We start from the raw sequence: 15,781 nt of genomic DNA on the forward strand, positions 1-15,781 counted from the left end.
AAAAAGGTAATACATTTCCTATCAATTCCTGGAACTGCCTTTAATATATTCAACCATTTCTGGATGTTCAATATGTATTAAGCTGCACTGTATATCATGCTTTTTTTCATGGGAAGGGAGGAAAAATTTCAATCATATAAATAAAAAATCATGTTCTACAACACTGCTACCTCAATCTAATTTTTTCATTAGGAAAAATAACATTTGGATTTCTAATATGTGGATTTAATGCAGCTAATTCCTTCCATTTAGCCCCTGTACCATGGACCCGTGAAGAAATACTCCATAATGTTTCACCAGGCTGCACTGTAGTAGTAGTAGTAGTTGCTAGAGCAGCAGCTGGTGCAGAAAATTTATTACTAGCTTTAGACTTCAGTAATGGATGCTTATTCTTCTTTCCCATTCCATTCGCGAGCAACCAACGAGATCCAGACTGTTGTTGAGTTGACGAACCCCATAATTTCTTTTTACCTTTCTCTGTCTTTAAACCAGCAACATGCACTTCAGTGATTTTGTACTGAGGAATTTGTTCTTCCTCAGGAATGTTAACTTCTTTGACCTCTGCAACAGAGTCCGTTTTGGGAGGCTTGTATTCATCATCATCGTCGTCTTCATTGCTGTTACTAACTTCAGAAACTGTGCTGTATATCTTAGGTTTAGGTGTTACAAACACTCTCTCCACCTGAACAAGAGCAAGCATAGGTGTACCAACTGGCTCATAGTTCCTTAAAGGATCACGAAGCTGCACCATTAGTGCCACCGTGAAGTTGTTTCCCAACAATCCACACTTCTTACCCTTGCCACGTCTCTTCTCTCCCTTGGACTTGCCACGAAACAAGTCAGTGCAAGTAGCATGATGGGCTGCGAGCAGTTTGGAGGTACGCTCGCTGATTTCATCTGCATCATCAATTTCTCCCGAGTCCAACCTCATCCATTCTTCAAGTGTGAGAGATAAGCCCATAAGCCCGTCAATGTCACCACCACCGTTGTCTTTAACGTCCAGTAGCCGCAATCCACCTGTTCCTCCCAAACCTACAGCTCCTCCAAAGTTGACCTTCTTTCCCTCAATGGCTGAAAACTCACCAATGGATTGCAGGCTTAAGTTAGAAGGCGCGTCCTCGTCTGACATGCCTGACTGTATTCTCAAACCCTCAATTGAAAGGGCTTCAATTTTATCCATTGCCAAAGGAGCGAGGTCCTCTAATGATACATATTCTGAGTCCCTGTCCGCGCCAACAGAATTTGACTCCAACTTACTGGACTTCGGTCTGTGCAATTTACCCTTTTTACTTTGAGTACCAGCCATATTTTGTCCAAACTCAAATTCATGCTGCAACAGATCTTGTCTGCAGTACGTAAGAGTCATATAAGACAACTTCTTAATACAAATAGTGTGTGCTAGATATGTGCATTTTCAAATATAAAACAAAATGTGAAAGGAAAAAAATCAAACCTCACAGTTCCGTCTAAGCTTGGTGCAGTTTCCCAGGCTATATGTTGCATTGTCTGTCCAGTAATATCTTCCAAAGGCATAAGTTTACTTGCTTGCATAGATAGCTTTTCAATTCCAATGGAGGCTAAATGCTGCAGTATGTCCATTATACCAGATCCCATTTCTGCAGGAACTACTACTGGACTTGATACCTGCATTATTAAACTCCCTCCACTCCTGGAATTCTTGAAAAGTGCGGGGTTCATCGACCTTAACAATCCTCCATTTTTAGTCTTAATGAAGGGTCCTGAGCCTTCTCCAAGAGGAGGCAATTGGTAAGTGTCCTCAGGAGGAACATCAATTGGGCTCCCAAATCCGCTTGAGCTCTTAGGAGGGGAATATTGAAATGCCCTCTCGTTCAAGCCCCATTCGCGCATCAAAGCCTCTGTCTCCAAGTCCTCCAACATCGAGGCCCTTGTTTTGTTATTACTTGCTTCGAGTTCTATCTTGGGCATCTCCTCCATATTAGATGAATAGTTAAAATCTTCAGAAATGCTCCTCCAATCAGGTCCACTTAAATCATCACAACCAAATTCTTGGTGATCAATATCCATATCAAGGTTAAACAAGGAACACCCACTGGCCAGAGTGTCCTTCTCAAATTGCCTCAACAGTCGTTCTCTTGGGGAATCAGGCTCACTTTCAGAACTCGGGGAAAATGGACTACGCTCTATCCCTAGCATATCCAGAAAATCACTAGCCACAGATTCGGCAACATGATCCAAGCTTAGGGATTCTTCCAAGTCTCCGTCATGATTTTTAACTTCATTTTCATCTTCTTGAGAATCCAATCCCTCATCTGCCAAGTCGGAGACACGCTTTAATGCAGACTCCACTTCTTTCATGATTGACTCTTTGGCAGATTCACCTGTCACGAAATTGCAGGCACTCACTGAAAGGTCTTCATTCTCAGTGTCTACTTCCTTGGCAAACGGTGCAAGCTGAGAAAGGTCTTCATTCTCAGGTTCAACATTCTCTTCCAAAGGACTATCACCAGTTTTCATGGTATCTTCTTCTGTTCCCTCCCATTCGTTTGAGGCAACTTCTACACCTTGCTCTCTTATAGAAACCTCACTTACGCCACCCACATTTTCAACATTTCCCTTCTCGGGCTCTGATAACAAGGCTAAGTCAGGTTTGAGGGTCTCCACATCATTACAGAAGACATCAATCTGTGGTTTGCAATCAACTGAAGCTTCCACTTTCTCTTCCTCGAGTTTCTGATACAGCACATTTACAGATACGGAAACTTCAGATGACGGAACTGGTAAAACCTCATGAAGATCTTTTATATTCTCTGCTGAACGTTGTGAAGTAGAAGATCGAGCAGGAAGGCTTCCCGTTCGTCTTATTGTACTCAGCTCATCACATTGCTCACATTGTTCCAAAAATTTTGCTGCATTTTCACTATTGCGCCTCAAGTTCTTCCCCTCAAGAAGAACCCTGTTACTGGGAAGAACCATGAAAGTGTTCCCAACTATGTGATACTCAAAACTGACATACAAGATTGCACCTTTAGCCTTACCTGCTAACCTGAAACTAGTCGTCCACTTCCCCGAGCTATTCTCCTCCAATTCATCCAATGAAAGAGGAAGCAACCTGGTAAGATCAACCCGATGCTTCCCCAAATCAAGCTCGGGAGTACCATATATCGAAGCATACAACAAGAAATGTTTCGCCTCATACTTTGCTGATTGATTGGGGCCATTCTTGCTACCAGATATAGAACAAGTATGAGTCAACTGTTCCTCAAACTCAGCTACCCCTTGAGAAACCACAACTGGACGAGTCGTCCACTCGCCATCTCTCCTCTTCCAATGCACAACAAGACAAAGATCATCAAACAATGTTGATAGTCCTTCAATGCAATGGACTTGAACTGAAAAGCAACAATTAAACTTTTTGGTCCTAACAGCCAGAGATTTTAGGCCTTTCCAACTCCAAATGGATTTCTTACTCTCCTTCTCTATTGAATCTTTACTATTTCCTTTATTCTTCAATTTTGAATCCAATAAATAGGTTTTATCCAAATATATAGCTTTATTTATAACCTCAATATCATTCAACAATTTCTCATTTCCAGAATTTGCACCAATTTTCTTCTTAGAATCCAATTTCGACATCATTCTTGTCAATGGAAGCTACAAAAAAATAACACAATCTTACAATTATACAAAAACCAAAATCACATAATACAATTCAAAATTCAAATTTCAAAATGGCTCCAGCTTAATAGAGATTTGCCTGCTAAAGCATTTACCTTAGAAAAAAGAGAACTTTCTTCAGGCAAAAGAGAGGTTAATAGAGGAAAATTAATTAATTCATAGGTTCGATCGCCATTTCATCTTATAATGGAGCATCAAATTCGACTGCAAAATTTTGAATATTTTTTTTTAAAAAAAAAAGTACAATATTTAACATAAAGAAATGAATTTGACGAAGAAAAATTAGGAATGAATTTTCTTACAAGTTGAATTAGCGATATATTAGGCGATTGTTTCTGCTTATGATTGCTGCTTCATCTCTCTCTCTCTCTCTCTGTTTTATTTTAAAAGTTCAAACAATAAATTATGCGCAACGCAGAGAAAATTATCATACTAACCCCTCTATTTCTATTGTATTTAAGACTCCGTACACTCTATTTTGTCTATTTACGTTATGTACCCAATATTTTTTTAAGTGTTGCTCTAAATTCCTATCTTGTGAAGATAGATAGACTGTTTACAGATCAATCGGCTTGGGAACAATTCACATTGTTCCGGTCGTTAAAATAAGGCTCTTTACTCACTTGTTTGAAACCAATGTTTCTCTCAACATTGAATACATTAGATTTGATATATGGATCGTTTGCAAAATACTCTTTTAAAGGATCTCGATGCACAAGATATCCTTGGGAAGGGTCGCAGCCCAAAGCATGGGCGGATCCACATAGAGAATTGTGGGGCTCAAGCACCCATTGCCTATGATATCGAACATATAATTTTATAGACAATTTCGAATGAAATGGATATATATTTAGGTGAGCACCCATTACTCAAACAGATTGGTGGGTGCTATTGGTTAATAAAATCAAAGTATGCGCTCTGTATGATCTGCAGTTCGATTATTATGTAGTACACCCTTTGACTTTCTTTTTCGTCTCCCTTTTACATCTCTTTTCCGTTTGTTCTTAACTATGCCATTTTTTCTTTCTTCAATTCATTTAGTTCATCGTGGCACAAAAAGGAAATAAATTCAATTTACAACCACCAAATTTGACAGCCTATATTGTGGTTTTGGAATCCTCACAATAATGATAATATTCAAGAAAATATGGATATTCATATTTTTCGTCATTCAATCTATGTTTTATCCTTATTAAATATGAATGGTTCGGAATTTTATCGATGTTATCTAAAACGTATTCAATTCGTCCATATCAATTCGACTCCTCATTTGCTAGCACGAATTAATAATGAGCACCCACTACCTTAAAATGTTGGATACGTCACTGGCCCAAAGGGTATGATGTAGATAGCTTACCTAATGCAAGCATTAATGACTGCTTCCACAGTTCGAACTCGTGATATGTAGATCACATGGAAACATTTTTATTGTTGTTTGGAGGCTCCACTTTTATGCAAAATAATCTTTTATTTATCTTAATTTGGATTATAATTAATTTGCAGGCGTTGCATGATTTAGAAGTGGAAATCTCGAATGTGCAACTACTACTGCAGGTTGTGTTAATGTTGTGTCTCAATCTTATCAAGAGAAACAAAAAAAAGAATCTTGTCAAGATATACATAGAGAACTAATTACTATTTACACCGTATTAATTTGCTAAGCTTTTCTCAACAATTAATTATTAAGAATATCAAAAAGGAAAAGCTAAATAAGTTAGTTTAATTAATAATTGTAACATTATTGATGGATGCACAACTTTGGAAAATATTTAACTCTCATGTTACGTATGTGATCAAACAAATTATATATGGAATTATCAACTTGAATTTATCTCAACTTCATCAATCAATCAAATGAATCTATATATTTTATTATTAATCACCATAAATCGTAGTATTTTCTTATTAAAATTTACTTTGTTTAGCGAAAAAGACAGTAAAATAGACAAAAAATAAAAAAGGTACTTAGTTTGGAAAGAAAACACAAAATATAAATAAAGAAACTTATGAACATATGTTCAAACTATGAGGGGGGAAAGGAAACAAAAGCAAAATAGCGAATTTGTCTGTTCTTTAGGGCTCGTTTGGTATGAAGGATAAAGAATAATTAATCCGGGAACTAAATTTAAGAAGAGTTTATCCCATGTTTGGTAGGTAAAAAATTGTGGTATAATTAATTTCAGGATTAGTTATCCCGGAAATATAGTATTTTTTTATCCCCATGAAAAAGTGGAATAATTAATCCCGAAATAACTAATCTCGAGACAATTAATCTTGGAATACTTCTTTCCAACTAAATGACCCTTAGAAGTTAGAAAATGCTTGTCCGACTTACCTTCCATTTTTAATTGCTTTTTTTTTTTACCAAACTTATCATTAATTTATGATATTTAGTACACATTAAAATTTCTAAAACAATATATAATGCATAATATATGTGTACAACATTGACAAATCCTATTGTAAAAAGCATTGACAAAGTATATTACAGTCAAACATCTTTATAACAGCTTAGTTTGTTTTGGTATTTTTTGACTGCTGTAGTGAAATGTTGTTATAGAAGATATATTATGAAACAAAATAAAAGTCGGTTTCGAATTTTTTTAAACTTTTATAGGAAATGACTATTATATAAGAATGTTGTTATAGAGATGTCTCACGATACTATTTCCTAATCTTCTTAATTTAAATTTTTAGCTTTTGTAACGTTTAATTTTTTTGGCTCCTTTCCCACCTATGATTGGACAATGATGAACATTTTTTCAACAAGGCGGAGCCTATGCTTCTCAAACGTGGACAGATATCTTTTGCTTTTTCCAACGTAGCCCAGCCAATATATTCAAATTTCAGCGCCAATGGTTTCAAATCAATTTTCGATTTACCTAAGCTCTTTGGACCTAAGACATGACTTTGGAAAAGAAAGCAAAATTTAAAGAGACTTATTAATTTGTCAATCACGAGCTCGAAACAAAGGAAAAAAACACATTCCTATTTTATTTTAGGGAGATGCTAAACGAGCACACTGGTGTGACCCAACTTTGGCCACATCAGTGAAAATACATAAATGACCCTCTAATTAATTAGCCTATATTTTTCCCTCCAAAACACAAAATTAAATTTCAAGTCTTGAAGTATGCGAAAATTAAATGTTGGGAGATGAAGAATCTTGTGTATTTCCCTTGTATTTATGTGTATTTTATACAAATTATACGTTTTTTAATTTTCAATAAATTATTGTATTTTCTACCTTTCTTAAAAACAAATACGGTATACGATTTTGTATACTTCCTCCTTACCAAATCCTAAACCAACGGACACTTTCCTCCTTGCCTATCCCTAAACCAGCGGACACTTTCTCCTTCTCTAAAAATGGATTCAAACTAAGAAAATTTGGCGGTGCAACAAAATATGAATCCAAATGAACATAACACAAATACAACAACCTTGAATATCAACCAAGATAATAGGTTTGATCGAGTTAGGGACAAGTTGTACAGATCTTTAGGGATGGCATCGGACGATAGTTTGTTGAATGAATACGAATGGGTCGATGTTGATTCTCACGGCAGTTTCAACAATGTTGTGCACTTAGATGATGATGAAGAAGAAGAAGCCGATGGAGAATATCACGGAGAAGCTAACGATGATCAGGAGCATGTTTTAGGAAATGAGTTAGAGTTATGTGATGTTGATCGGGAAATAGAGAATGAATTCACTGAAGAGGATGTGGTTGTAGGTCCAATCTCTGGAATGCGATTTAGAGATAAAGATATTTTGTTTGCATTCTACAAAGAACATGCATGACTGAGAGGATTCTCCGTCATCAAAAGAAATTCCAACAAGAAGGGTGGTGACACTGTTAGGTATATAACCTACTGTTGTGATAGGACTAGGATTCGCAAAAGCAAGTTTACCACCAAGAGTAATAATTGTAAAGTTAGGCTAGCTGCTGTTTTGGATGATTCTAGTTGTTGGCACGTCCCTAAGGTCGTTCATGATCACAATCATGATTTGCTCTCATCCGTATCACACCTGATGGCTGGACATAGATCTGTTTGTGATTCTTTGAAGAGGGATCTTATAGCTCACGATCGATTTGGCATTAGACCCTCCAAAAATATTAGACGTGTTGAGGTTCAACGTGGTGGACCGTAAAATTTGGGTTGCACTGGATTGTAGAAATTATATTTTGAAGAGTATGAATTTTGGAAATGCAAGAAGGGGACGCACAGTCGCTGCTCAACTTTTTTCGTGAAATCCAGGTAAAGGATAAGGAGTTTTTCTATTCAATCGACGTTGATAATATTGGTAGGCTGCGAAATGTGGTATGAGCGCATTCACACTGTAAGGCAGCGTATGAGCAATTCCATGATGTGATATGTTTTGATACGATGTACCTTGTGAATCGATATAATATGCCATGTGCTTCATTTGTTGGCATCAATCACCATAGACAGTCCATCTTACTAGGATGTGCTCTCATGTCTCATAAAGATATCGATAATTACAAATTAGTTTTTAGAACTTGGCTTGATGCCATGGGAAATGTTCATCCAAATGCGATCATAACTGATCAGTGTCAGAGCATTAAGGTAGCACTGCTGAAGTGATGCCAAATACAGTATATAGGTATTGTATTTGGCATATATTCTCAAAGTTGCCTGTTTACTTAAGTGGTGTTCGTCCTTCTAAAATTGCACGTGGAGAATTTAAATACACGGTCCTTGATAGCATTACTGTTGAAGTTTTTGAGAGAAAATGGACAGAATATATTGCAAGGTATAATTTGTATACAAGGAATTGGTTCAACAAGCTTTACTCTGAGAAGGAAAAATGGGTTCATGTGTACCTTGATGTGTATTTTTAGGATGGTATGCTATCTACGTAAAGAAGTAAGGGGATGTATGTGTTTGATGGATATATTACCCGTCAAAGCACTCTTAGGATGTTTGTTCACCAGTATGAGTTAGCTATAAGAGCTAAGCATGAGAAAGAGTTGGAAGCGGAATACAGGTCAAAGGGCTTTCAAATTGTGTGTGAGTCAATGTTCAAGTGGGAGGAGCAGGCAATTCAGTGTTATACGCGTACAGTGTATGAATTTTTCAAGACACAACTAAGGAAGTTTTATCATTGTGAAGTTAGCAGCCCCGGCGATCATCAAGTTGTCCCTGGTATTGAGAAATTCATCGTTAGTGATTATTCAGTTATAAAAAAATGATGGAAATCCAGTTGAGTACACTGTTGAATATATACCTATCGGCGATTATTTTAGTTGCAGCTGCAAATGGTTCGAGTCTAGAGGGATACTTTGTTGCCATATACTCAAGATCTTGTCGCACAAGAAGATTGATAAAATTGATGAAAGGTATATACTGACAAGGTGGAGAAACGATGTTATTAGGCCATATTTGAATCGGTTCCATCAGGTTGGTTACCCAACCATGACGCATGAGTATAAGACATACATGAGCATGTTGAAGTATTTTGACATGGCTTGTGATATAGCATTGAGCACTAGCGTGAAGGTTCAATATGTTAAGCATAATTTGAAGAAGATGGTGCATGATCTTCAAAACTGGGATGACAAAATGATCGTGCCAAACCAAGACCAAGGATGACTCAGATGAAACTGAAGGCACAACTCTACGAGATCCCCAGTACACTAATTCAAGTGGCAGGTCACGTTTGAATCGATATACAGAAAGAATTGAATACTACTTTACAAGTTCACAGCCGCATGGTGTATTTGGAGCGAGTAATGGCACAAGAACTGGTGTTAGAGGGGGTGGCAGGGGTGGTGGCAGGATTGGTGGCAATCGTGGTGGTAGAGGTGCCGGTAGAAATGGTAGACATAGGGGTAGGGGTAATGGGCAAGGCAGAGGTACAAACGTTGAGCATGATGGTTCCCTAGGTGTGAATGAGGTATAATTTTGCGACTACATTTGATTTATTACTTAAACATATCATGTTTTCTTATAGTGTTTGTTTGATTTTAATTGCAGCAAATTGACGCTACACAATCGCAATCAAGCTTGTTTGATCTCAATGCCGAACCAGACTTGGAAATATAATAAAGAATATTGCTGAAACTTGGAGTTCTCAGTTGGCCTAATTGCATTCTTATTTTATTTAGTGTAGAACTTTTTGATTTTGAAGAAATTTTGCTTGTTTTGTATAAACTTTGGTGTTTAAATTATTTATGAAACTTAAACATATCAAATTTTTTTCTTATAGTTTCACGACCCAAAATCCAATAAGGGTCGTGATGGTGCCGGACACCACTGTCAGGCAAGTCAACAACAATTTGCTAGCAATTTCTCATTTTGTTTATTTTGAAATCATTTTCTTTAAACAAATGAATAATAAATAATAAACTCCACTGAATAAATGAGTATGTCTTTACAAAATTTAACTACTGAAAAATTCCGTGATCATCCCAGAACCCGGTGTCACAAGTGCATGAGCATCTACCAGTGAATGAAATAAAATACAGTGACTGTCCGAAATATAAATGGACAGAAATAAAAATACAATACAATACTCTGAAGGAGACTCTACCGACTGCATGCGCGTCTCGAAAATACAGCTCACCTAAGTCTCCGTAGTAACTATGCCACTGTGCCACTGAGCCACTAGCCCCATATAAACCTGTGCAACAAAAATGCACAGCAAGTGTAGTATAGTTACGAAAACAACATGCACCCAGTGAATATTCCTTCTAATCTCGAAGAAGTAGAGAGGAGAGTCGACTTCGACATTTACTAGTAGTCCAATAATAGTAATATATTATTAATGCGAGAAATTATGGATTTATCAAAAGCAATAGTAAATTCAAATAAGTCACAAAACAGGTAAGAGTTCCTTTTTATTAAAAGTCTCCGGATTCATAATCCATTAATTAAAATTATCTCAATTCGGGGAGAACAAATATCAATATCAATTCAATAACTCTCAAGGCAAGCAATACAAGCATGCACAAATCATGTCAAGGTCGTACGGCCCGATCCAACAGAAATGTAAAATGTGCACTATCGAGGGTCGAGCGGCCCAAACCATAGATGCATCTATTACCCCGCTCGCGAATCATCCATGCGACGCAGTCAACATAAAATAAACAAACACCCTGCTCGCGAATCATACATACGACGCAGGTACACATAGAATCACATATTCAAACAGTTAATCAAGACTTCATCGGGGAACAACTATCCAAGGAAATCCAATTCTCTTTTTACAATTCAAGAAATGAAGCTCAATTTTTTAGAAATTCACTTACTAATCCGATGTGATTTAAGCAATTCAAACTGTCAATAGGATTACAAATATTTCCAAGTACAACATACTTTTGGGTCCTAGACTACCCGGACAATAGCATAATAGTAGCTACGCACGGACTCTCGTCACCTCGTGCGTACGTAGCCCCCACAAAAGGAGCACATAACCAATTAACTCACCTATGGGGACAATTCCCTCTTACAAGGTTAGAAAGGAGACTCACCTCACTTTGAAGACCCATAACCGACATTCCACGCTCTTTCGAAGACTCGAATCGAAGCACAATGCTCCAAAACTAGCCAATAATTATGCAAATCCATTAATATATTATGTTCAATTACTCGTTACAATCCAATTTATAACAATTCCTAACCCCGATCGAAAAGTTGACAAAATTGCCCTTGGGCCCACGTGCCCGGATTCCAAAAAATTTCGAAGATAAAGTTTACTAATGAACACACAAACTCAAATATATGATTTTCTCCTAATTTCATACCCAAAATCGTGGTCAAATTCCAAGAATATCAATTTTCTAGGTTTCCCCTCAAACCCCAAGTTTCTACCAATTTCTATGTCCAAATCCGTATATAATCATGTATTTAACTAAAAACTAGCATAAATTACTTACCTCATGCTTGGTGGTGAAAATGGCACCTCAAAGTTGCTCCAAAATCGGCTCCAATGGAAGAAATGGGATTGAAATGAACCCAACCCCCGATTTAAAAGAACCTCACTACCTCCAGCATTTCCGCAGCTGTGGTCTCTTGACCGCTTCTGCGGTCTCGCAGGTGCGAACCATACGTTGCTTCTGCGGTCCAGGGCTCCCAGCCCATTACACTTCTGCACCCTCTCCTCCGCAAATGCGGTCCCGCATCTACGGTCCCAGCCTAGCCGTTCATTTCCGCTTCTGCGGCACGAAGGCCGCTTCTACGGCTCTGCACCTGCGACCCTAGTCTCGCAGGTGCGGTTACACCAGCAACCAGCAACTTCAGCCCTTTCCAAAATTTCATTTTCGATCCGTTAACCACCCAGAATCCACCCGAAGCCCCCGAGGCCCCAACCAATCATACCAACCAGTCCCAAAATACATTATGGACTTGCTCGAGGCCTCAAATCATGTCCAACAACGCTAAAATCATGAATCGACCTCCAATCCAAGCTTAATGAACTTTAGAATTTCAAACTTTTTCCTTTGATGCCAAAACATATCACATCACGTCCGATTGACCTCAAAATTTGCACACAAGTCATATTCGACATTACGGACCTACTTCAACTTCCGAAATCGGAAACCGACCCCGATATCAAAAAGTCCACTTCCGGTCAAACTTCTAAAAAACCTTCAAATTTCTATTTTTAGCCAAATGACTCCAAAATGACCTACGGACCTCGGAATTCACTACCGATCGCGCTTCCAATTCCAGAATCACCATACGGAGCTATTCCCAGACTCGAAATCTCAAATGAACATTGATAACCCTGAAATGCACTTCAATCCAAACTTATGAGATTCTTCCAAAAATGCTAAATTCCACAATAGGCGTCGAAACGTTCCCGAGTCTTCCAAAACCCAGTCCGGACATACGCCCAAGTCCGAAATCATCATACGAACCTGTTGGAACCTTCGAATCCTGATTCCGATGTCATTTACTCAAAAATCCAACCTTAGTCAATTCTTCCAACTTAAAGCTTCCGAAATAAGAATTCTCTTTCCAAATCAACTCCGAACTTCCTGAAATCCAATTCCGACGATGCATACAAGTCATAATACCTGAAGTAAAGCTGCTCACGGCCTCAAATTACTGAACGATGCGCTAGAGCTCAAAACGACCGGTCGGATCGTTACATATAGTGTTTGTAATGACATATTAGCTACTACATGATTGTTGCTATCTCTCCCCACGATTTTGGATTAGTTACATTGTATTCTAACAAAGAGAGGTATTTGTAATATTAAATGCTAATACTAGAGTTGTGGATAATTTAGCTTAATATAATTGTCTTCATATAGATGACTAGAGAATACAATAAGGACAAAGCGTAGATATCTTCATAGGTATTGTTTTGTGATTCTGTTGAATAATTTGGCTAATGACAATACTCAACAATATTTATTACTGATAAGAGTTCATGTTCACCTAGATTCATAAATAAGTTTCAACAGCAAAAAAAAAATTGCAATACTAAAGCACATATTTATATTTGTATATAACAACTAGTCAACTATAGCACTCAACAAAGAGATGTATTTGTAATATTGAATACAACCACTAATAAATTATTCTCTCTTTTTTTATCAACTCACTAATAAAACTATTTCTAATATTGAATCCAACCAGAAATGTCCATAGACCCGCTGGTTGACCAAATCTCCAATTTCTTTCCTGTTCATACTCACACACGCAGGTTCGAATCCCCGCTTTAATATTGTTCTTTCCCTTTTGTTTTCATCCGAAGAGTCTAGAGGCGGTTGAATTGCATTTAATATTTCGGTCTCCAATACTTTGATTCACTAATTAATACAACTTTTTGTTATTCGTGATGACTTTTCCAATTCTCTATGACCAAATTGTATTAAGATTGTTAAGAGTTATTTTTTAAATTTTTTTCTGGGTTCTATTACATCTGAAAGTAGATGAGGAGGTGTAATTTCCAGTCCTCTTCCCAGTAGTTTAGGTTTTAGTCGTATTTTGAGGAGGTTTTAGTCGTTTAGGTTTTAGTCGTATGATGAGGAGGTGTATTTTTTTTTCTTATACTAAATGTATAAAATAATTTTCATAAACATGAAAAAACTATAACAAGCAAAAATCACTGACGATAATTCCATTATCCTTTAATAAGTATAACAATAATACAAGGAAAAATAACAGACAAAAGTATAAGAAAATTATATTAATCCATAAATATTTTAATGACAAGGGTTGAACACAGGCGTACATGAAAAACCTTAAAGCAATTGAATTATATAGTTTCTACGAATAATTAGTAGCCGATACGTATGATCGTAAAGAATGAAATTATGTATCGGCTACTAAATTTTATATATATATATATATATATATGTTCAATGTAACTATAAAGATATATATAATGAAATTAACCTTAAATCAATTGAATTATATAGTTGCTACGAAGAATTAGTGGCCGATACGTATGACTGTAATATTATGAAATTATGTATCGGCTACTAAATTAAATATATATATATATATATATATATATACTAAATTATATATATATATAGACGTATATAGACGTTCAATATAACTATAAAGATATATATAATGAAATTAACCTTAAAGCAATTGAATTATATAGTTGCTACGAAGAATTAGTGGCCGATACGTATGACCGTAATGTTATGAAATTATGTATCGGCTATTAAATTAAATATATATATATATATATATATATATAATGAAATTAACCTTAAAGCAATTGAATTATATAGTTGCTACGAATAATTAGTGGCTGATACGTATGACCGTAATGAATAAAATTATGTATCGGCTACTAAATTAAATATATATATATATATATATATATATATATATATATATATAACTATAAAGATATATATAATGAAATTAACCTTAAAGCAATTGAATTTTTATTACCTTATATGTCACGACCCAAAATTCACTAAGGGTCGTGATGGCGCCGGACCCCGCTGTCAGGCAAGCCAACCAAATTACTTAATTAAATTCCAATTTTAATATTTGTTTAAAATCGTTTTTTCTTTACACATTAAACAACGAATAATAAAATTTACAGAAATAACCATGAAGTCTTTAATAAACTTAACATCGAATAATCCAAAAATCCTCCCAGAACCCAGTGTCACAAGTGCATGAGCAATTTCTAGGAAATAATGTAATACAATAACCGTCCGTAATACAATATTGGACAGAAAGTAAATAAAGAAAACTGAAAGAGACTCTGCTGGTTGCGGGTCGCCTCGAGAAGTGCAACTCACCTAAGTCTCCATATCAACCATGTTGTCATGCCCCGTAGGCCACTAGAGACGTATGCCTGTGGAACAAAAATGTACAGAAGTGTAGTATGAGTACAAAATCAACGTGTACCTAATGAGTATCTCGTCTAATCTCGAAGAAATAGAGACGAGATGGTCGACTTCGACGCTTACTAGTGGTCCAATAAATGATATATTATTAATGCGAATAATCAAGGATTTATTAAGAATGACAGTAATTTCAAGTAAGTCATGAACAAGTGAAAGTTCCTTTTTATAATAAAAGTCTCCGGATTCATAATCTAATAGTTTCCAATTATCTCAAGTCGGGGAGAGCAAGTATCAATCTCAAATCATCTCAAGGCAATCAATACAAGCATGCGCAAATCATGCCGAGATCGTACGGCCCGATCCAACAGAAATGTAAAATGTGCATTGCCGAGGGTCGAACGGCACGAACCATAGATGCATCTATTACCCCGCTCGCGCATCATACATGCGACGTGGTCAACATTAAATAAACAAATACCCCACTCGTAAATCATACATGCGACGCGAGCACACATAGATATACACAGTCAAACAACCAATTAATAGTTTGTTTCAATAAAAGCAGTTCTCTTTTAATGAATTAAGAAAAATGAAGTTTAATCTTTTTAGAAGTTCATTTACTAATTCGATGAGATTTAAGCAATTCAAGCTATCAATAAGTTTACAAATAATCCAAGTACAACATGCTTTTGGGTCCTAGACTACCCGGACAATAGCATAATAGTAGCTACGCACGGACTCTCGTCACCTCGTGTGTACGTAGCCCCCACAAATAGGAGCACATAACCAATTAACTCACCTATGGGGACAATTCCCTCTTACAAG

The 15,781-nt window shown here is 36.6% G+C and overlaps 1 protein-coding gene across 2 annotated transcripts; it reads right to left on the reverse strand.

Moving 5' to 3' along the window:
• Positions 1-107: 107 nt before the first annotated feature.
• Positions 108-4,008, reverse strand: LOC104232748 (protein PLASTID MOVEMENT IMPAIRED 1-RELATED 1). Of its 2 annotated transcripts, XM_070152740.1 has the most exons (4): positions 3,960-4,008; positions 3,753-3,861; positions 1,454-3,633; positions 108-1,346 (listed from the first exon to the last, which is right to left on the reverse strand). In XM_070152740.1, the coding sequence occupies exons 3-4, from the start codon at positions 3,616-3,618 to the stop codon at positions 167-169; spliced, it is 3,345 nt and encodes a 1,114-aa protein (XP_070008841.1). In that variant the 5' UTR covers positions 3,619-3,633; positions 3,753-3,861; positions 3,960-4,008; the 3' UTR covers positions 108-166. The 2 variants fall into 2 exon arrangements, with proteins under 2 accessions (XP_070008841.1, XP_009784317.1); XM_009786015.2 differs by lacking the exon at positions 3,753-3,861 and having other exon boundaries at positions 3,960-4,007.
• Between the last annotated feature and the right edge of the window lie 11,773 nt (positions 4,009-15,781).

This window comes from Nicotiana sylvestris, chromosome 7 (assembly GCF_000393655.2).
Source record: "Nicotiana sylvestris chromosome 7, ASM39365v2, whole genome shotgun sequence".
Lineage (NCBI taxonomy): Eukaryota > Viridiplantae > Streptophyta > Magnoliopsida > Solanales > Solanaceae > Nicotiana > Nicotiana sylvestris.

Bases quoted from the DNA above. Each gene is read 5' to 3' on its own strand.
- LOC104232748 (XM_070152740.1), bottom strand. From the start codon at position 3,618: ATGATGTCGAAATTGGATTCTAAGAAGAAAATTGGTGCAAATTCTGGA. The intron at 1,347-1,453 runs GTTTGATTTTTT...TACGTACTGCAG, and splicing joins AGCTTAGACGGAACTGTGAG to ACAAGATCTGTTGCAGCATG.